Raw genomic sequence first — 21,621 nt, forward strand, 5'->3', positions numbered from 1 at the left:
ATATTTTTTATACTTGACAAATAAAAGTTATATATCTATTATTTTTATATAAATTATATGTATATAAGCAATATATATATTACTTCTAAAGTAAAAGTAGCCTGAAGATTCTTTTCAACTGTTTATAAATTCCTAAAACATCACTTCTTTAGATTAAATTTCCACCTCTTCTGTCCTTGCCTGAAGGTGATTTTTTTTTTTAATATGCTTGAATAAAAATGCCAAAGATCATTAAGAATCAAATAATTTTTGTATTAAAAATCCAGTGGCTGTTTATTAAAAAGTCCTAAAACCTGAAACTAGGTTTACATGGATAATTTTTTGTACCATTTGCAGATGGCCTTTCAAGGAGATAAAAAATTTACTGCTTGCAGAATACTATTATCCATGTGATGGGAATCAAGCTATATGACTCAGCTAAAACTCCTGTATGGTAACAGATTTTCTTTAATCTTGGGAAAAGCCACTTAATTATTCATAACTTCATTTTTTATGCTGTAGAATGGAACCCTAGTTCCTTATTACACATTTGTGAGGTGATGGTGAATAAGATGTTTGCTAGATAATGTTGTAATGAGGATTAAAGTGATTTCACAAGAGTAAGCCCTATTTTTAAAATTTTGAATATTAAATTCTTTAAATACTTGGGGTTTTCTGCTCTCAAAATATACCCGTAAAGGCTTGACAATGTTCAAACAGTGTGAAAATGCCATTCTTAGCATATAGAAACAGATGGGTAAAATGCAAGGTAAAACTGTTCATTATGTAGGACTGTAAAATGAATACAAATGGAAACAAGCCATGGTCAGGTACATGTTACAAAAAGCCACAAGCTAATCTTGTCTCTAAGCCGTACAGATACAGAAAATGATGATTTGGCTTCCATTTCCTAAACCTTGGATAAAGGCACCACTCAGTAGAAGGGCCAAAGGGGATTGTTACCTGGGTAAGCCGAGAGCAGTGCCAAAGGCTGCAAAGACTGAGAACACAAACAAAAAGCCATGTTGCTTTAAATATTCTGACAGTCTCGCTGGCTGGAGAATGAAATGAAAACTCTTCAGAAGTGGGTTTGAAAACTACTGCACGTGCCTGACACAGGACCGTTGAGATAAGTTTTATAATCAGCTGGAAATCTTCCTTTTCAAACTGCACATCTGACATGTATACACAGAAATAAAATAAAAGCAGGAGCAAAGAAGCACCTCCAAACAATACTGAAGGGAAATTAATTTGGGGGTGCTGAGGTATACAGATCCACCCTGGGAGCTCTCAGTTGCCCAGGGCACCCCCTGCCTTTCTGGCTGTGCCCATTACCTCTGAGGGGGCTCCATCCCCTTCCCTCTGGCCCAGTGTCAAGCTGAGGCTCCTCCAAGGCTTCACTTGCACTCTGTGGTGGCTGCATTGCAGCCTGGCCACCGGCCCTTTTGCCCCAGGCCCACCATTGACCTGGGGCCCGCCTCCTCGCCACGGCCTGGCCTGGCAACCACCGGGCTGTGACTGGGTCTGGTCACCACCACCAGACCCGATCCCCACCTTGATCGGCTGCCTCGTGTTCCCCGCCTGGCCTCATCACCACCACTGAGGCCGTGCCCTGGGCTGGGCCTCCTGACAAGAGCCTTCTGTCTATATGACTTATCTAGGTTTTTAAATACCATATAGTAAAATAACATCTTCTTTGCTTTACTGTTCTATGGTTATTAAATGAAACATTAAATATACAATATTGTTAATATGTGTGTGTATATATATAGGAAATTATCTAGCATTTGAAAGCTGCTACTGGCCATTCTTCCCTCAGCATGTTTTTTCTGCCATTTGACAGCAAGGGAGACTTAAGAAGATCTAAACAAAGGCATCCATCCTGGTGTTTTTCTGACTTTGAAATTAGTCATTACACAACCTTATGGAACTGGAAAAACATTTTTGTCTTCCAAAAATGATGTAAAATGACAGTCATGGCTCCCAAGTAGCCTGTCAATGTGTAAGAACACAACCATGCATAAGTTGTGCGACTAACAGAGTTTACAGAGGTTCCTTTTTTTCAGGAATTGTATCATCAGCTAGCAGCTACCTAAGCTTTGAGGGTTTTATTTGCTGTAAAGCATGGCAAAAAGGTTAGTGACACAGATCTACATCTGAGTACACGGAATTACCGTTTACAGTAATGTCAACAGCTTCCTGAAGCAGTGACAAGAAAAAAATCACCTTTGGCACTTGACATTTAAACAACAGAGCCCCCCTAACTGCCACATTGCAAAATACTTCTAAAAGGCACATTATTGTCTCTATGTATTTAATATAAAAAATAAATATTTTCAGCAAATTTCATTCTTTTATGTAAATAGGAATTAATTAAAAAACTTTCTTTAGAAAACAGTCCAATACATTTTTGTCTTTGTCTGAAAGACTGCTTTTCTAAAAAGATACAGTGAAGGAACTAGGGCTATTTGGCTCAGCCTGTAATTTGGCTTAGCCTGTAGTTCCTTATACCTTATTGCTGTAATTGAAACTAGCACCGAATTCACTTTTAAATAGTGTCTTCATGTAAATACAGTGGACAATTGAGAAAATAATAAAGGTTGCTTAAAATCAAGCAAGCAATGAAACCAACCCAAGGAGCGATAAGGCTTTAAAATATTTACCTAAAATTCTGAAAGGATAAGCTTCAAGCTTCTTATTTAGATTCACTTCTGCTGTTTAGATGTTGAAACTGGCAAAAAGACAGTTTCTCAGTATCCACATGACAACCCCTCAGTATATAAATGACAAATTCATGTAGGTGGAGGCCAAGGAATAAGAACAATTGCTTCATACTGCTACAGCTTGCTTTAAAATCTAAAACTAACCACAAATTAGTAACCTTTACGACAAGATCATATTTTGATAATTTTCTACATGATAAGCAAATATTGTCTAGAATCCTCTCTGAAAGGCAAAAGTCTTCAGGCAACAAGGGAGCATGTTGTCTTTTATTAAAAATTTCACTCATTCAACGTAGACCTTTCAAAATTAATCCATATACTATAGGGAAAAGAACAGAAACTGAGTGAATGGTAGGAACACTAGAAAGATAGTGTTGTGAACAACCTATTGTAAGAATAAATACAATAAATCAAAGTCAAGAATAAACACTTTTTAATACCATCAGTGATACTAAAAATATATATTTTGGTCTTCTAAATAGAATCCAACAGAAGAAAAGAAAAAATAATCACAGAATCCAAGGATATCTATGGAAATCAGCTATGCTGTGTATCTGGTTTACACAATCATGTTTCTCTAAATTAGTTGGTTGCAAAATTGTGAAGAAAAATGACATTTTAAAAATAAATTCTGACAAAAAGCTTTGTAATTTTATGAAGTACCTTTGATATTACTTGAATATTGCTGGTCAGTATTTGACTTGCAATGTGTTCCACACATCGTACAATCCTGGTGCAGGCTTTGTCTTCCTTTTGAGCCATCCACAACACATGGTCATCGACCAACATTATATTGCTGGCAATTTCAATAAGAGCGTCCCCAATCTGGAAGAGAAAAAAAAAACACATCAAAAAAACAAAAAATGGTATTGTCTGGAAAACTCACAAAAATAGAAGAGTACACAAGAGTACCACTGAAAGCAGGCACCTTATTTCTCTTAGTAACCATCATTCAGAGACAGTTCTGATTTTATTAAGAAAATTAAATGGACTGAAAAATAAAGACCATGAAAAGAAAAATGCAACTGAGTTCAAGGAAAAGCCTTTTTATTCACAATTTTAAAGCTTATCTTCAACATACACCACAAAAATTGAGTCTCTCATTGGGCAATAAATGGAATCCCAGAATTACCACCCTCTTTCTTAAACTAATTAAAATTGACCATGCCCCTCTAAAGAACTGCTTCATGTTTAATCAAAGGGCCTTTTTGGGGAAAAAAATTAAGAGGGAAAAAATATATGAAAGACATTTTTGTTAGAGACATAGTGGGGTAAATCTGAGATATAACTCAGGCACTGATACAATCCTGTATCATCTCATTGGCTATAGAGCAAGTGTGGGCTTATAGCTTTGGATGTTTTAATTCACACTTGTGGCTAACCCAAAGTGATAAATCTTTGTTTTGCCAGATAACATTTTGCAGATTTTGGTAAGTATGACTATGTGTTTCAAATTTGTATTAGCATTTTACGTTTAGAAGAATAAGCATCACTGTGAATATTTTTGGTGATTATTTAAAATTAAAATTAAAATTAAATTTTTTTAGTATTCTAAAACTTAGTCTGAGTGAGATTTCAAAATTAACATTACCATTATTTTTTACAGCAAAGATACACCAAAGATATACAAGGTTGTCACAACTATACCTAAATAAAAAGATATATAGAAGAGACAAAAATGACCGAGAGAAATATAGCTAAAGAATAGTTCAAGAGGCTAAAAAGTCATACTAATAGAAACAGAAAATAAGGCAAATCTACAGATAATTCAGTGGGAAGGAAAAAAAGATTCAGCAATGGTGAAAAGGTTTAAGGAATGACTGAGGTTATGATGTTAGTCCTGCATTTTCAATAAAATATACATAAATTTCACATGCATAGCAAGGGACACAAGTAATTAGACTATATGTGAAATTTTATGTGACTGTTTTTGAAATACTCTATTTTTGAGAACATAATTAGTAGATAATTCTACTATGGCTTTTGACAATGTGACAAACAGAGTTATGGATACAATGAATAATAATAAGAAATTATATGAGAAATTATAGGAAAAAGATGAGAAATTATTAAAGCATACACCAATCAGCCACACAGTAACTTGCTGAGGGCAGAACAATAGTCTATAAATATACAAAAGGAGAGGAATCAGAAAAGAAAGTAATTAATATTATAATTAAATGCATTAATGAAGAGTAAAGGCATGGCATTAAAAAATACAAAAATTTGGCCTAATAGGTGTACATCTTCCTGGCAAAATGTTGTAGGATATTGCAAATATGTCCCCAGTGCAGCTGTTGCACCTCTTTTGTTTAAGAGGTGAACCACCAGGTGGGACAAAGTACCACTAAGTTGTATAAAAATGAATAATCCTGTGCTGACTGGGAGAGGCACTCCCCAGAGGAGATGTACAGACACTGTACTAGTTTAGCTAAAACAGTTTTTAAATTATTTTGACAAATCACAGAAAACCACTGTGTATGTATTTTCACTACTTTCTAATGGTTTTATATGACTGTAGTTTCAGATGCTAGTCAACTCCAACCTAATAAACCTTTGTTCATATGTTCCCTTATTCAACAAGGAATGAAGTTCAATCCTATTTACAATTACATGAGTTCAGCGTCATGTGTGAAACTACTGAAACTTTAATTTCATGTGTATTTTTGTACCTTATGAGTAAGAGTTAAGAAAAGGGTGTTAGTAAAGAGCTCAATGAATGAGGAACCTACTTAGTGAACTTGAGATACAGGAAAAAGTGTAAACTTCAAAATAGAAGAACGAAACTGAGACAAATTTGGAGAAATATTCTAAATCATGAAAACAATAAGGGATTACAAAGTGAAACATGTAGAGATAAGTGGTGGAGATGGAGATGTTTTGAGACCAAAAACCAGAAAATGAAACCTATCTGAAAGGTGGAAGAAATAAATTAAAAGATTAGAGATGGCGCTCAGTTTTAACGGATAATGAATCAGCTGCTAGAAAAATGAAGAGGCTTTATGGTAAATCCAGCTGTTTCTGTTGGATGGTAAATTTTTGTTTTTCAGAAAGCAGTAAGGTCTTATCAGGATTTTGAGCCGAAATGCAGTTGTAGCTTTGAAACATGATTCTTGGAGAGCACTTAATAATACACTTTAGGTCTGTCGTATAATGATGAAATTGAAGTTGGAGGCTTTCTCAAATTGGCACTAAAATGTTAACTGTTACAATCCCCAGAGCCAGAATGGAACAAACATTGCCAAACCAAAAGAAAAGAAATGTTTGAACTATAGCTATCATGTGTACAAAAATTACAGGTTATGAAATCTTTATGCAAGCAGTTACTCTGAGAATTAACAGTAAAAACTATGATGAACATTGCTGTTCTCTATAAAACCTATTTTTCCCATAGGATTTGCATAACTTTCTGATTAGATGTCCCTGTAAAAATGCCATACATTATGCTAAAAGTTTCTGTAGGAAGTTGCACTTAAAGACACATTATCTTCTCTTCACATGAAAGGATACATGCTTTCAAAACTCAGTGAAAACCTCCTGATGAAATAGAGAAAACAAAAGAAGCATGTGTAACTCCAGTGGACAGATGGAGAGGCACCTTGAGTTCATTCTAATAATTTAGACATGGTGGAAATTAAAACGAAAAAGACAATTAAAGAAGTGGCTTATTGATAACCGACTTTTATTCCTTAGCAGCAATGGCTTTGCCAGTCAGATGAGATGTCTTTAGCTGTCCTTTTTGGCATAAGAAAACATATCACAGTATATGCAGAACATTTGCAATCAGAATACCAGCAATCAGTTTTAGAAGCTACCCTTCAGTGTGTGCCTGCATACAGTAAGAACATGGCCATATGTGAAGACTTCACTTCTAAGTGATACTTTTTTTCAGCATAGAGAAGATATCTTACATCTTCAACTTCATCCACGAAGACAATTAACTTTTCCATTATATAAGCCAAATATATTACATCCATTTTATCCGCAAAGTGGGAAGCACCTCTTGTGTAGGCTGTCAGCTGGCGGGAAAATTCAAGCACGGTTGTCAAATTGATGTGCATCTGAAAATACATCAGAATTGTTAGGTGTAATAAATTAGATAGCTTCATTCTCTTTTAAAAACTGGAGATCACGTCCATTTCTATAATGCTTGCTATAATTTCACATGTGTTTATATGCACCAGTAGTTCCACGGACATGAATTTCAGGGGCATATGAATGTGTCATCAGCCTTAGGTCTTAGAATTCACTGCTGTTATCTGAAGACACCAGCACAACAGGCCAACAAATTTTGAAGATTTTATTCTACTTTTTCTAGACTGCAACTAACTGACCTCATAAAATATTATGCCAAGCTACTAACCTTGCCTTGCCTATATCTTTAGATCATCATGACAACAGTATCAGCGAGGGTTCATATATACAGTGGTTAATGGTGGGAGAACAAGGGACAATGGTAGTCGATTGAAAGAAGAGAAAGTCAGACTGGTTATGAAGAAGATCTCTTCTGCCATGAGGATAATCAGGCATTTGAACAGGTTACCCCCTGAGGTTGTGTAGAGTTACCTCAGAGGTTTTAAAGACATGAGTGGTTAAAGCCTTGAAAAACCTGGCCTAACTTCATTGCTTACAGAAGAATGGACTAGATTCTAGAGACCTTCCTAATTATTTTATTATCCTGTAACTGCATTGGCTCTCTTAATAGAATCATTATTCCTATTTAAGTAATTATTCTTATTTAAGTATCAACACATCTGAAAACAAACTTCCTGTGGTATCTAGCACTACTGACTGTGAAGAAATCATCAAGGAAACTGAAAGTTGTAAAAGTTAGTATGGCAGTTACAGGTCCGTGCCATCCTCCATGCTGTTCCCTGTTATCCTCTTTTTTTCTCATTAACTTCTATCCATTTACATTTTTATCTCATTCTCCCCTTTATTTATCCATCAGAACCCATTAAGTACTGCTTTTTTTGGAAGACATCAAAAAGACATTCTGAAGTGGGCTTCATTTCTGCAGCTCTTTTAAATATGTTACAGACAATGGCAATGGGGAAAGGCACTTCAGCCGACAAAACTCTCATACAGGACTTCAAGAGAAATTAACAACTTTCTGGTGAAAATGCATGAGGGGAAGATAAAGAAGGAACTGAAGTGAAGCACTGATGACCTTGCCAACATTACTAATGGTCGTCTAGACTCCAGGCAACCAGAAAAAAAAGAAAAAGGCAATAAATGTGTGCATTTGTTCCTACTACAACTTCAATTACCAAGCAAACATTGTTTTTCAAGTAAAACATTTTATTAAAAGTCCAGCTACCCCAAACTTGTGGCTGAAGAGATATTTCTTGCAAGCTATTCAATAAAATCAGTACTAGAGAAGGGAAGCCCTAGAATTTGTAATGTTACCTGACTAAAAGCATGAAGAACTTGAGTTACTTCCTGTGAATAAGGACATTCAGAATAGTTTTCTTCATCCCAACGTCCAGTTCGATTACATTTACGCCATGCCTTAGACTCTTCTGCACCATTGTGAAAGGCAATGGAGTTAAATGAATACTGGAGACAGGGATGGTAAGCAGTTATCCCGGCCAAAGTTTTGGGCCATCTATGAACAACATGATAAAAAAATTACAATGTGAAACTTCTTGTTTAAAGACAACTTACAGTATAGCAACAACATACAGAATACATGAGAAAAAAGGCTGTTTTAAATTTTACCTCATTATGTTCTATAATGAAATACTTTTTTTCCTAGGAAAATGTCAAAATTATACAGGTTCAACTCTGGCTGGTTACACATTTATTCTGCATTAATTCCAGAAAGGTGTTTGGTGTTAAGGAAAAAAATATGTATGGCGTTTTCCCTACATTCATCTTTGCAGACTGCACAAAGCAGAGCAGTAAGTCCATAAAGCAAAAAAACCCAAACCCTATTACTAAATGCTGTAAAAGGTAAATGCTAAAAATGTACCGGAGAATCTTTGCTTTGAATTTTGACCCAACACTACAAAGCCCTCTCTGCCACAAAGCCCCAAAAAGCAAAAATCCCTGAATGTATCAGAAACCAATAAGCAAGATTTCAGCAGAGATTATGTCTCATAGAGGGGGAAGGAACTAGCCCTCAATAATTAACCATTTAGGTATACATGATTTATGTAGTGTGATTCCAAAACAGCCTTTGAAAACAAACTATAAATCAAGAGCAGCCAGAATTATTCTATTTAGTTCATGGGTCTATTAAACAATACTCTTTTTCTGTATATCTGCTGCATTCTCTAGAATGACAGAACAGGATCTGTTTCTTTTGGTACAAAATCTATTGTCATTTCCAGGCTGCCACTGACATAGCAGGATCAGGTAATTGGAAGAAATCAAACAAAACCAGAAATATATTGTCAGCCTGTCTGGAAAGGATATGGTTCTTACTTTAATCACACTGATGTAATGATAAAACCCAACCCATCGTAAAAATATTCCGCCTGCCAGTGAACCCACACCTTGACAATCAACCTTTTCTCAAACATACATATTGGCCCCTCTTAGTTATACAGTGCAGGTCCATTTGGACATTGTTACACAATATACTGACAGGCTTTGGGCTACGTAAGTTTTCCTCATTTCAAAGAAAAGGTAAGAAGAAAAATATTCTTATATGTCATAGCTAACTGTCACTGGTTGTGATGTAAAAAGAGTTGATGCAAAATGAACCATGAAAGGAGCTTCACAACAAAACCAAAATAGGTACAGTAGCATATTCTCCTTTTGCCTCTGGGCTGAAATATTATTTTTAGTAAAATGTTTGCATCAATGCAATTGGGCCACACTGAGTAGCAACTTGCCTCAAAAGTAAAGCTAAAGAGAGAATTCTGAAACCAGTGTTAGCACAGGTAGCAGAACCTGGCCTTTACAAAAAGGAATGACAGGACAAAACATCATACCATTTGCATTTCAGAATGATCCTACAGAGAGCTGAAAAAGCAAAAAATGAGCAAAATATGGCCATCATAGAGAAAAACTCTTAATACATAAGGCCAGGTCATTCTGACTCACAGTGCCTAATTCTTACTGCAGTTGTGCAATTATAAATACCACCTAGGCTGGGCAACTGAAAGAACCACACTTCCCTAACAGTTGATGCTTTTTTCCTTTGACACAATGAAAGAACTGTTCTTTTTAGCATTGCTTTTATGGTTCAACTCTTTCCACTTACATACTTGCTATGTTACCGAAACTTCAAAGGCGTCTGTAAGAAAAATTGCTGGTCTGATAGCTGCACCTCTGAGTGTAAGCCTATGGAACAATTTCAAGTGCTAATGCTGAGTTTGAGCCTGATAAATTCTCTATAATTGTAAACTCGTTCCCTCAAATGCCAAAAGAACCTATGGGCTTTGCATCCTTTTGATGTACATTTTAAAAGTAAATTTATATGGATTTCTAGAAAGATGATCAATAGGGAGAGAAATGTGCACTCCTGTTCTTTTGATGTGTATAAAATGACAAAAATGCCCCTGATGTTAGTTTGTACAATCTGTAGCTTTTATATATATTTATTTATGAAGAAAAGGATATTATATTATGGCAAGAACATGGACTTCATAAAGTTGCCATCTAAAAGATTCAGCACGTGTTATCTGATAGGAAGTATATATATTTTTAAAAGATCTTATTAAAATACATTTAAGCCCATCCAATATGAGAAAATACAATGGCACTTTTTGTGGTGACAAAAAAAAAATCTATAGCTGAGATTGTCAAAGATCTTTAATGGATATATGGATTAAATATGGAATTTAAATATATATATTTAAATAAAAATATCTATGGATTAAATAGGTACATAAATATATATTCAGCAAATGTGGTGCACTCACTGGAACTGAGGTTAACACATAATAAAATAGCTTCATAGTAAAGAGAAAACGTATTATGTGAGTGTGTTTCTCCACTTCTTTCTAATTCATTCCTTTATTTTTATTCAAACACAAGAAATATTAATAAAAGGCCTTTGAAAAAGTTTTAAAGGTAAGTTAAAAATTAAGAGAGGCTTTCAGGTCAGAAGTATTTGCAGAAAGTTCTAGTGTTTAAGAGAAGCTTCCTCTCACGTCTACTTTTCCTTTCATTAACTGTTCTGATTATAATTCACTTGGTAACAAATTACCGTCTTGATTTCTCAATGGGAATGCCATCATACATCAGTGTTATTGTCAAGCAGGTAATTATATTTTGTTTAAGAGCTTTATGCATATCATTGAAGTATTTTAGAACTAACTGAAAACAATACCAAATTCCACAGAATCCTTAATTTTTTCTTCAGTTCCTGAGGACTAAAATTATAAAAAAACCCACCACCGTATGTAGATAAAAGTAAAGATGAAACAAAAATTACATTTAGTCAACAAAATTGTGCAGACTCTACGATTCGGATGTATTTTCTAATCATGTGATATATTGGTGGAACTCTGTGTCCTTTAACTCACCTCAAACGATGTATTTGTTTTCCTAGTGTTACTCGCTATTTTGAGTCTCTTCAGTAAAATATTTTACTAACAGTTTTATGTCATTTGTTACCTTTAATCTCAGCTGAAGAAAACTAGAACTGGAACAGATTAGAAAAGAACTGAAGATTTAAGCTTCTAATGCTTTAATGCACTGTTATCACATTCTAAAATTTACAAAAGACCAATAACAGTTCTGAATCCTCTCTCATTTAGCTGTAAAGAGCCTACATCTTTTGAAATTTTCCATAATCTCACACTGAGGAATTAGAAGAAAGATTCTATGACTTTCACAAACCTCTGCTGATCTTGAAGCACTAACTGCCATTTGCCACAAATGTTCCCACACAGTGCCCCTCCTTCCTACTATATTACATTAAAATGACAAGTAAAATAAATATCTTTGTAACTGACACTGAAGTATCATGTAAGCATGAATATAATCTGTATCTATATTAGTACATGAAACACATTCCAAAACCAGAAAATCATACCTGAAATCTCCCTTGTTGTTAATAACTCTTTCTGCAGGGCAGTAAGGTGCAGCTGTTTCAAGTACCACAATTTCTACTTGTTTAGTGCTATTCCCATAGGAATTGTTGACTAGACACTCCCAATCTCCAGTTGCATCAATGTCAATGCTGGATAGGATAAGTTCACTGTAAAAATAAAAGATTAATTATTGTACATACTTAATTATATAGAGATTGAGTCCTGGTTTCGGCTGAGATAGAGTTAATTTTCTTTCTAGTAGCTGGTACAGTGCTGTGTTTTGCATTTACTATGAGAATAATGTTGATAACACACTGATGTTTTAGCTGTTGCTAAGTGCTTACACTAGTCAAGGACTTTTCCAGCTTCCCATGTTCTGCCGGGTGCACAAAAAGCCGGGAGGGGAGGGGGCACAGCCAAGACAGCTGATCCAAACTGGCCAAAGGGATATTCTATACCATACGATGTTATGCTCCATATATTAACCAGGGGGAGTTGGCCGGGGTGGGGGGCAGCGATCACGGCTCGGGGACTGGCAGCGTTGGTCAGTGGGTGGTGAGCAGTTGCATCACCTTTTTTTTCCCCTAGGTTTCACCTCTCTCTCTTTCTCATTGTTTTCCTTTTCATTACATTTATTATTATTATTATATTTTAATTACTAACCTGTTCTTATCTCAACCCATGAGTTTCCTTACTTTTGCCCTTCCGATTCTCTTCCCCACCCCCTGGGGAGGGGGGAGTGAGCAAGCGTCTGTGTGGTGCATAGTTGCTGGCTAGGCTTAAACCACATTTACCTTCAGAGATTTTCTATGAAAATATAAAAACAGGTTTTCTTCTGTGTTATTATAGGAACAGACAATACGTGAGTGATTGGCATTAAGCTTTTAGCAGCAGCAATTTGGACTGACCACTCAAGATCATGACAGGCTATAACACAGATAACCGATATACTTTTGTGACGATTGGTAACGTATCAATGCCCCATGTCCCCTACACCCAGTATTGTAAAATGGATGGGTTTGTTGCAGAAAAAAACACTTGAAAGACAGAAATTAATTTCAAGTTGACAACGCAGCCAATTCAGAGAAAATGCTTCCCTTCAGCTGCAGCTGCAGCTCCTACGGCATTTCAGTAGCAGAACCTGCTGCTCCTGTGGCAGCATGGGAAAATTTTTACACTAGCCATTGACTTCGGAAGCCGTATGTAATTTTCCTGATGAATGCAAAATGAGATGAGGCAAATGTTGATACCTCTTTCAGTACCTATCTACTCACAAACTTCTTTCACACTGTCCCCCACTGAATATGAAATGTAGTTATTAATATCAATAAATTAAGGTTGCATTAACTCTTTATAATGAGTGTTAGACAAGTTAAATATAGGCACACTTTGTGGTTCTCTTACAATACAAACGTTCTGCATGACTGCACCACACCAATATTTAGCTGCCTGAGCTAAATATTCTATGTATAATTAGAGAAGGAGGAAATAATTTCAGAAACATTTAAAGTTGTCTAGAACTGCTCTGGCTATTATTTTCTGTATATTTTAAATCAGGTGAGAAGCTTTACTTCATCTAATGGGTGTAACCCAGGCCCTAATGAAATCCATAAAGTTTAATTCTTCAATTGACTTCGTCAGGGATAGAATTTTCTCCAATTACTGTAACCCCATAGATCTTATAGACAAAAATAATGCTAACTACTACATTTTAAGAAAGTAATACATTATATCTTAAATCTACTATTGGGCTAGTAATAAATTTTACTACACTTTTAAAGAAAGTACAGCTTTTCAAAGTAGTTGGCAGAGGAAAAAAAGTAGTAATTATGTAAAATATTTACTTTGCTTTACAGAAATGGCTTGTTTTTGAATATGCCTTGTGGCTTAGACAATTAGAAATTATGTGGGAAGAAATGGAGTACAGTCAGAGAGGGGAAAAAGGTACACTATAAAAAGAGCACAGAATTCAAAAGTTACTAAATTGATTTCAAATCTCTATTTAAAACATAGATCTTTAAAAATTGTACTTGTGGACTTGGCACTTCTGTAAAAAGCCTAACATTTTGAAAAATACACAGAGAATAATTATATATACTTTATTTTTATTTTTCGGTCTTTTAAACTTCTCTAAAAATGTCATCCTTTTTCAGCTTAAACCTCTATATTATACATGCACCTTTATTAACTTAGCTACAAGAAAGGATTGGATCTTATCTCCTTGTATATAGACTACTTCTGATACACATGCAAGTAGATGACAGTCAAGGTAGGAAGTGATTAGGCAGCTGCATATGTAAATTTCCCTTTGAAATATGCACACAACGAAGGACGATTTTCTCAAGTACTTACTACAGGCCCATTATCTTGATCCCCAGAAAACAAGCAAACCATGGTAAATGGCCTTTGATTTAAATTAACTGGCTTCAGAATTTGTGTGCAGTTCTCCAGATATTCAGTCAAATTTATCATCAAACAGTAACTTCAAAAATCTCGCACTGTTCCTATTTATCTTGGCTTTGAGCTCCAAGTACCTTGGAACCTTCACTTCTACAACAAATTCTAAAAAGTTTTTATTGCAGAAAATATAGAAAAAGCCATTCTTAGACAGAGTAGCTGAATATTTTCATGTCAAAAGAAGCAATTGTTCTCTTAAGAAGTCTCATATGAGAAAGCCCAATAACAGCAGCCTGTTAGCTAACGTTATGTCTTACATTCAGGTTGAAAAACTTGAGTGAATTTAGCCAGCTGATAAAATTTTTTTAATTAAATCTTCAATTTCATATGTCAAAACAATCTCACATCATCTTTATAGACATCTGAGAAAGAATAAATTCCTAGAGCTGATTAAAACATTTATCCATTAAAGCTCTTTTTCTCAGAAACTATAGGCAATATAAATATTAACCTGGGGCATCAACACCCGGAGACTTCCCAAGTAAATAGAACGTATGGAAGATGTGCTGATCTTTTGGTATATTCCATGTAAAGTATCTATAATCGTCATTAAAACTACATATTCGATAAAACTGGGATTTTAGGTAAATGCAATACTTGAACATATCCATTTTACGGGTAATCAATATGAAGATAAGTAAATATGAAGAAAATGAATACATTTTCCAGTTATTTAATTGCTGAAGTGTGTTCTGATGCAAATTTCTCTGCCACTGAACAGATCTCCTGCCATTTGATGAAGTTTCCCAGTTTCAGAAACAAATATTTATTGATACATCAGTACTGCTTCTCGTAGAGATGCAATACTTGAACATGGGTTCAAGTTCTCTAAAATGATGAGTAAATCCTCACATTCACACTTTTAATCTCCTATGGCCCTTTCTTCAGATGGTGAACCAAAATAAGCCAGAATAGGTTTCTGCAATATAGAAGAAGCTGCATAATGACTAAAACATGGAATTGTCTTCTGAATTGCCATCTGGCCACTGTAAATGATGCATTAATTTATATTCCTCTAGGAATATTTTGGGTAGCACGCCCAATGGTGAAACTGTTCATTTACTTACCATCTGGATATGACAAATGACAAATTGATCTTATAGCCCTGGAGAATTTGGGGGACTGGATTAAAAAAAAATAAAAAGACTTTTAATTCTCAAAAAGTTGATCCTTTAACATTTTCTCTGATAATAATCCTTGTTGACGTCACAGTCCTGGCAGACCAAAGGAAGGGTGGGCCTGTACAGAATTTTAAACCTCTTTATAGTTTTCTAGTAGGTCAGTTACATATTTTAAGGCTGTGCCTCGAGTACTGTGTTCCGTTTTGGGCCCCTTGGTACAAGAAAGGCATTTAAGTGCTGGAGCGTGTCTGAAGAAGGGCAATGAAGCTGGTGAAGGGTCTGGAGAGCAGGTTTTATAAGGAGAGGTTGAAGGAACTGGGGTTGTTTAGCCTGGAGAAGAGGAGGCTGAGGGGAGACCTTATCATCTCTGCAAATACCTGAAAGGAGGTTGTAGCAAAGTGGGGGTCAGTCTTTTCTCCCTAACAACAAGTGATAGGACGAGAGGAAATGGCCTCACACTGCACAAGGGAGGTTTAGATTGGATATTAGGAAATATTACTTCACTGAAAGGGTCGTCAGAGATTGGAACAGGCTGCCCAGGGAAGTGGTTGAGTCTCCATCCCTGGAGGTACTTAAAAGATGTTTGGATGTGATGCTTAGGGACATGGTTCAGCAGTGAGCTGGCAGTGTTAGGATTACGGCTGGGCTCAATCTTAAAGGTATTTTCCAACCTATACTATTCTGTGTATTCTGTGTAAGTCTTGGAACTGTTACTTTATCATGCCCAGAAATTCCATTGTTTTTCTTACTCTTAGTAAAATGGCATTCTTGATCACTCTGGGCCATGGCAACAAGCCTTGACAAAAAGCAAGAACTCTCTTGTGACTTGCGAACACGGCAGGACTCTCTGGTTTAGGAGCTTGACAAGCACAACAGAATTAAGAGAGGATGGCACCTTTGACTGGGTAATTTCCTTGATTATCCTATCTCACAGAGCTAATAAATGTCAGGCCACAAGTGAAACAATCTTGCCTCTACTGTGCAGCTTTCCTAAGGAGGGAGTATGAGTCAGAAAGAGTTTCTACTTCCTCTACATTAGCAATCATATCCTGCTCCTCAGAGGTATGATAGTTGCTACTTTTGTGGAAATTTTTGACCTACGAAGACATAAAACAAAGTCAGACATTCATGAGATGTGTCAAGGCAAACGGAATATGAAAATTGCTGCCTGATGAGAACAAAATGATGACTAGCAAGCTTTTCTCAAGTTTTCTTTTGAAATTATAGCAGCCTTTTCAGTGAAAACATTGAAAAGAAGAAAGAGAATATACATATTTCTTCTTTATACTGGGGAATTTCATGCATGGTAGGATTCCTTTTTCAAATACAATTACTGGCATATTGAAACATTAATTAAAATTTACAGCTGATGCAATTGTATGAAAAAGTTTTTATAACATTCAATAGAAGACCATGGCGTTGGTCATTACAAAGAGAGGAAGCATAAAGCAGGCGGAAGCCATGCTCATGTAATCAAGTAACCTGTGACAATAGATTTCTAATTGAGGCATAGTTTTGCATTGCAACAGCTATGCATAACTAATTAGACAATCAGAAGTAGGTCTCATTATGCAAAGTTACTCAACCATGTCTTGAAGTAATACCTTAGCGACATTTACTGTATGCCCCAGCAGTCATTTGCATGCCAGGAAAGAGAGTAACAAATAAAGAGGAGTCTTTAACATCATATTTTGGTTGGCTTTCCACAAGAAAGGCTTTGAAGTGTGACTTGAGTTGCTGTAAGACTTGGGAAGAACCAACTGCTCTTCCTGAAGAAAAATAAAAATTTATTACTCACACACAGACAACATTTAGGTTTCTTCATGTTCTTCTTCAGACAGATAAATAGTGAATGCTTTTCTGCAGCTCAGGCAGAAGTCCTGCATAACCTGCCTCCAACCCATGCCACCTTAAATTGTGAATAATAACACAGAATTTAAAAAATGAGTGTCAGTCTCCAGAGTACACTGCTGCTTGGAATGTAACCTTTCACAGGGGATAAAAGGTTAAAACATGGAAAATGAAGAGAGAATGTGTAAATCTAAAGTTAACTGAACTTAAATTGTAGTCTGATCTCTCTGACAAAATTATTTATTTACCCATGAAAGAAACAGCTTTAGAAGGCTGGTGGCCTTTAAAAAACTTGTGTCCAGGCAACAGCAAGACAAAAGGCAGATTAAAGATTAAATTTGGTACTCATTTTATGCCAGATGTCTAGCAAATATTTTCAGGTGTAATTAACTTGCCATATATGTGAAAATTCAATACCCATAATTTTCTGTTTCTTCTGATTGAATATAAAGACAAGGTATAACTTGCCATTTAATGCCATCTGTAGCTACCTAAGAAACATAATGTGCTATAATGTTCTTTTACTATAACTTATCTATCAGCTAATTTGTTCATATAGGCATGCTAGGACCATGACAACACTTTTTGATTTGACTTCAGAGATGTCAATGGAGAGGACCTAATTTTAATGACAATATATCAACAGAAAAAAAACCCAAGCCCAAAACCTACTTCCAAAACAGGAGGAAAAGACCCATATGTCAGTTAGAAAACCATCTTGCTTTATTTTCATTTTTGTTGCTCAAATTACTTTGACTGAAATGCAAATGTTCAAAAAAGTTGTCACAGGCTGATATTATCTATTTGTTATGTAAACGTTCGCCCAACAGTGAGGTGTGTTTTCTGTAAGTGGATGTCAAAGAACCTGTGAGCTACGTTTACATGCCCTCAGTTTGTTTCTTAAAATTGAGAAAACAAATACTAGTAAGAGTGGCTAAACCAAATCACCTTCAGAAACGGAGCCAGAAATCTAAATAGCTCTACAACATACCACAACAGGTTTGGTTTCTTGTATGATCCTTTTCCCTCTCATTGAGGTTGTCTCAGGTAGAGACAGGCTATCAGCTACTGTGCTGCATTGAAGGGTGTGCATAAAGATGTTTGCATTATCTTCATACTCCCACAGTCCTAGAGTAAATACGTGGCAGTCTAGCTGAGAATGTAAAGTGGGGAGGGAAGAGGGGAAAAAACAAAGGTACCAACAGCTCTAGAGCACTCAAAGCTTCTTGCTGGAGAAACCTTCAGCCAGCTGGCAGGTCTGTGATGGCACAGTGCTAAAGAGCTATCTGAAGAGAGTACACATGGGCCAGGACTTATTTAAAGTACTTCATGCATCAGTTGTCTATCATCCAGCTGCTTTGTCAGGTGGTGAAAGGTTTGGGGATGCTCAAACCTATTTATTGTTATTAATTTTGTTCTACCAGCAAACTGCTTGACTGCAGGATGTATACAACCGCGGTCTTCTGGGGAAATGGTGCTACACCTGCGGTGTGCCTTTCATCTGCCCTTAAGTAATCTGTACGCTGCAATGTTATATCCAGCATTTAAAGCATTTAAAGCAGAATATTTCCCAGATGATTTGGAAGTGATAACCTCCTTATGACAATTCTTGCTTATTTGATTACGTGCCACCGGGACCAGCAAAAAAACCCAACCCAAACCAAAAAACAAAACAAAACAAACAAACAAAAAAACCCAAACCCAAGCCCCACAAAACCCCCAACCAACACACAAAAGAAAACAAACTAAAAACCTACTACATTAGTTTTACAACCTCAAATTATTTGTCAAATGCACACTACTTCGACAGAATTTTCTACTCTCTCTAGTCAGTGGTGATGCTACAAATTCAGAAATTAATTATTTCATGAATACTTTATGGGGCAGAGTAGCTGTATATTAGAGCTAGAATACTGACCTGTTTCATCTGCTGACCTGCATGAAATTTGGGAAGATCTAAAAAAGAGGTAAAACACAGTAGATTCCTACATAAGAACTTCAGGAACAATCTCTATTCTTTCTCCAATATATGGTGTATCTCCAACAGTGGAGATTTTACTTTGTGATGGCCAGGTGTCATCCAATCAAAATACCACAAACAATTAAAAATAGGGTTCTTTTATCCTGTAGGGAGAAAGAAGGGGAGGGGTAGGACCTATTTTCATGGAATTCCATCATGCTAATGGAGTAAAAATATTTCTATATTTTTTCTTTCTTTCCTTTCCTTTAAGTCCATAGGAATACATCCTACATGTTCCCTATATTGAACAGATTGAAATACATGGAAAGATGTAATTCAGATATTTGTTTTAATAGTTCTAACATGTTTTGCTTTAAAGAAATGGTTTGCTTCACCAGTATCCAAGGTGGTTGACTTGGTAGGAGTACATCAGAGTCTGGACATAAGTCAGAATGCTCTGATAATCAGAGCTGATATGCAGTAGCTTGTAAGCTACTGCCTGGACTGAGAGAAAATGTATAATTATACCTTATATTGGTGTTGATAGGAAAAGTAATTTAAAAAAAAGCCAGTCCTGGGATGTCCACTCCAAACTGCTGCTGCAGTGCAGCATCTCCTCAGCTGTATAGCTGCAGCTGTTTGAAGGGCCACATTAAAATCATTCTGGCCCTAAAATGTCAAAGCAAAACTCTATTGATTCCTCTTTACGGGGTGGTGGGGGAGTGCAAATTTTTGGTCTTAATATTGAGCTTAACATTTCATTTCAGTGGTCTGGCTGGATGGACACATACATAGCTGCAGGAAATAAGCAGAGATGGAAGTAAGAGGTCAACATGTAGTGCCAGGCATCTTGTCTCAACATCACAAAAAGGGTACTCTCTTAAAGTTCTTCAGGAAGGACTCTGACAAAATTTTTTTACAGTTCTGACTTACTATTTTTCTAGGGCCCAAAATACTTAAATATGTTTTCTGTGAAGATATCTATTTCTCAAACACTTTTCAATAAGCAGTTACCCCAAGTGAGTCTACAATTTTTATGGCACAGCACAATTCTTACATAATTATCTGTTCCTTTAATGGTAGAGAGTATTGTAGTTGCTGCTTATGCTTTTCATAGTATTGGTATACTTTTTCACAGGTTATATTTTAAATTATTCCCCAAACTGATTAGTAGTAAAACTGTCATTGGGTTTTATTCAGATAATCGAAAGATTTTTAGAGAAAAGGCCTATGTTTAATTAACCTTCCAAATTAATTCACATGAATATTCTCTTAATCTCAGATAATCAAACCCTTAGCCTGTGCATTTAATAATATTCTGCAGTAATTTAAAATATTATCTTCCTGTTGACATATAAGAATGTTGCTGGTAAAGGTGCATCTGTTACTAGGCTTTTGTTGCCTACAATGCCTGAAGTAAGCTGTAGACCATTGAATACTGCAATTAAAGTTATCTCAAAACAATACAGAAACATCGATTTACAATTTAAATGGTTATTTTGCTTCATTTCTTTCCTAGCTGTTTGACTACCAAGGGTCAAACACAGTCGGTTAGGTGAACCAACAAAATATCAGTACTAAACAATTTCTGCTGATTTCCCTGGGCTTCTCAGTATGACCCTCAGCTGCTCATTTCCAAATCTCATGACAGCAGAACACAAAGCACTTGTGAAACTGCATTTCTGAATCAGATTCCTTGGATTTGTTCTAACATATTTTTAACCTTGCACAGAGTGACTTTCCAATATTTTGCCATGAACTGGGACATATCTGAACATCCGGTTGTGTGTCCAACCTGGTAACATGTTCAGCAGCAATATACCATTTTCAGACTGTTCTTAACCTACTATTGGTCCAAAACACTATCACTTGCGTCATATCTTTTCCAGATGTATTCTTGCCACAAACCATTAAGAGAGTTCAGGGGTCATTCAGGTTCTTTCCAGGAAAGAACAGGCACAGAATTTCTGCCTTTCTCCCAGAATTTCTGGAAGTTCTGTTCTTTCTTACATGGTATGCCTGCCTGGATCTCAAACTTGCCATGATACCACCTGTCTACTCCTGGAATCGATTTATACTCATATTTATTTATCTCAGTAATCATATCTTAAACTACCCTGATTCTTTTGGATAAGCCATGTCTCAGGACATAGTTTAGGAAGCACATTGGTGTTGGTTCGATGGTCTTTTCCAACCTCAATGATTCTATTCTATGATTCTTTTAGTGAACCCGTCTCAGTCGATCCAAATTCTTTACTAACAGCTGCACTGATAATTTCAAACACTTAATTAATAGGATTCAAAACTGCCTTTCAATTACAAAAATTGTTATAAGAATTTTTAATCCACAACAGTGCATTCCTTTTGATTTTTCTTCCAGTTTCTTCACTATTTCAGTACAAGTGGATTATGATTTGAAACTCTTCCTTGAAATCAGATGTGTCTTTTGCAGATGAAAGTTTTGAAGATTTTCACATAATCACGTACCTCTAAAATCAAATTTCAGAAATTAATATACACATCTCATAAATTTTAAAATC

At 35.9% G+C, this 21,621-nt stretch overlaps 1 protein-coding gene across 1 annotated transcript in view; it reads right to left on the minus strand.

Moving 5' to 3' along the window:
- Positions 1-21,621, minus strand: part of ADGRA1 (adhesion G protein-coupled receptor A1) — a 291,575-nt gene that overhangs the window by 130,678 nt on the left and 139,276 nt on the right. The window contains exons 8-11 of the mRNA XM_064463875.1: positions 11,695-11,859; positions 8,112-8,310; positions 6,614-6,763; positions 3,366-3,527 (exon numbers count right to left, since the gene is read on the minus strand). Of these exons, the coding sequence (XP_064319945.1) occupies positions 3,366-3,527; positions 6,614-6,763; positions 8,112-8,310; positions 11,695-11,859 (676 nt within the window). The remainder of the gene's footprint in view (positions 1-3,365; positions 3,528-6,613; positions 6,764-8,111; positions 8,311-11,694; positions 11,860-21,621) is intronic.

The sequence above is a fragment of the Phalacrocorax carbo genome, chromosome 12, assembly GCF_963921805.1.
Source record: "Phalacrocorax carbo chromosome 12, bPhaCar2.1, whole genome shotgun sequence".
NCBI lineage: Eukaryota > Metazoa > Chordata > Aves > Suliformes > Phalacrocoracidae > Phalacrocorax > Phalacrocorax carbo.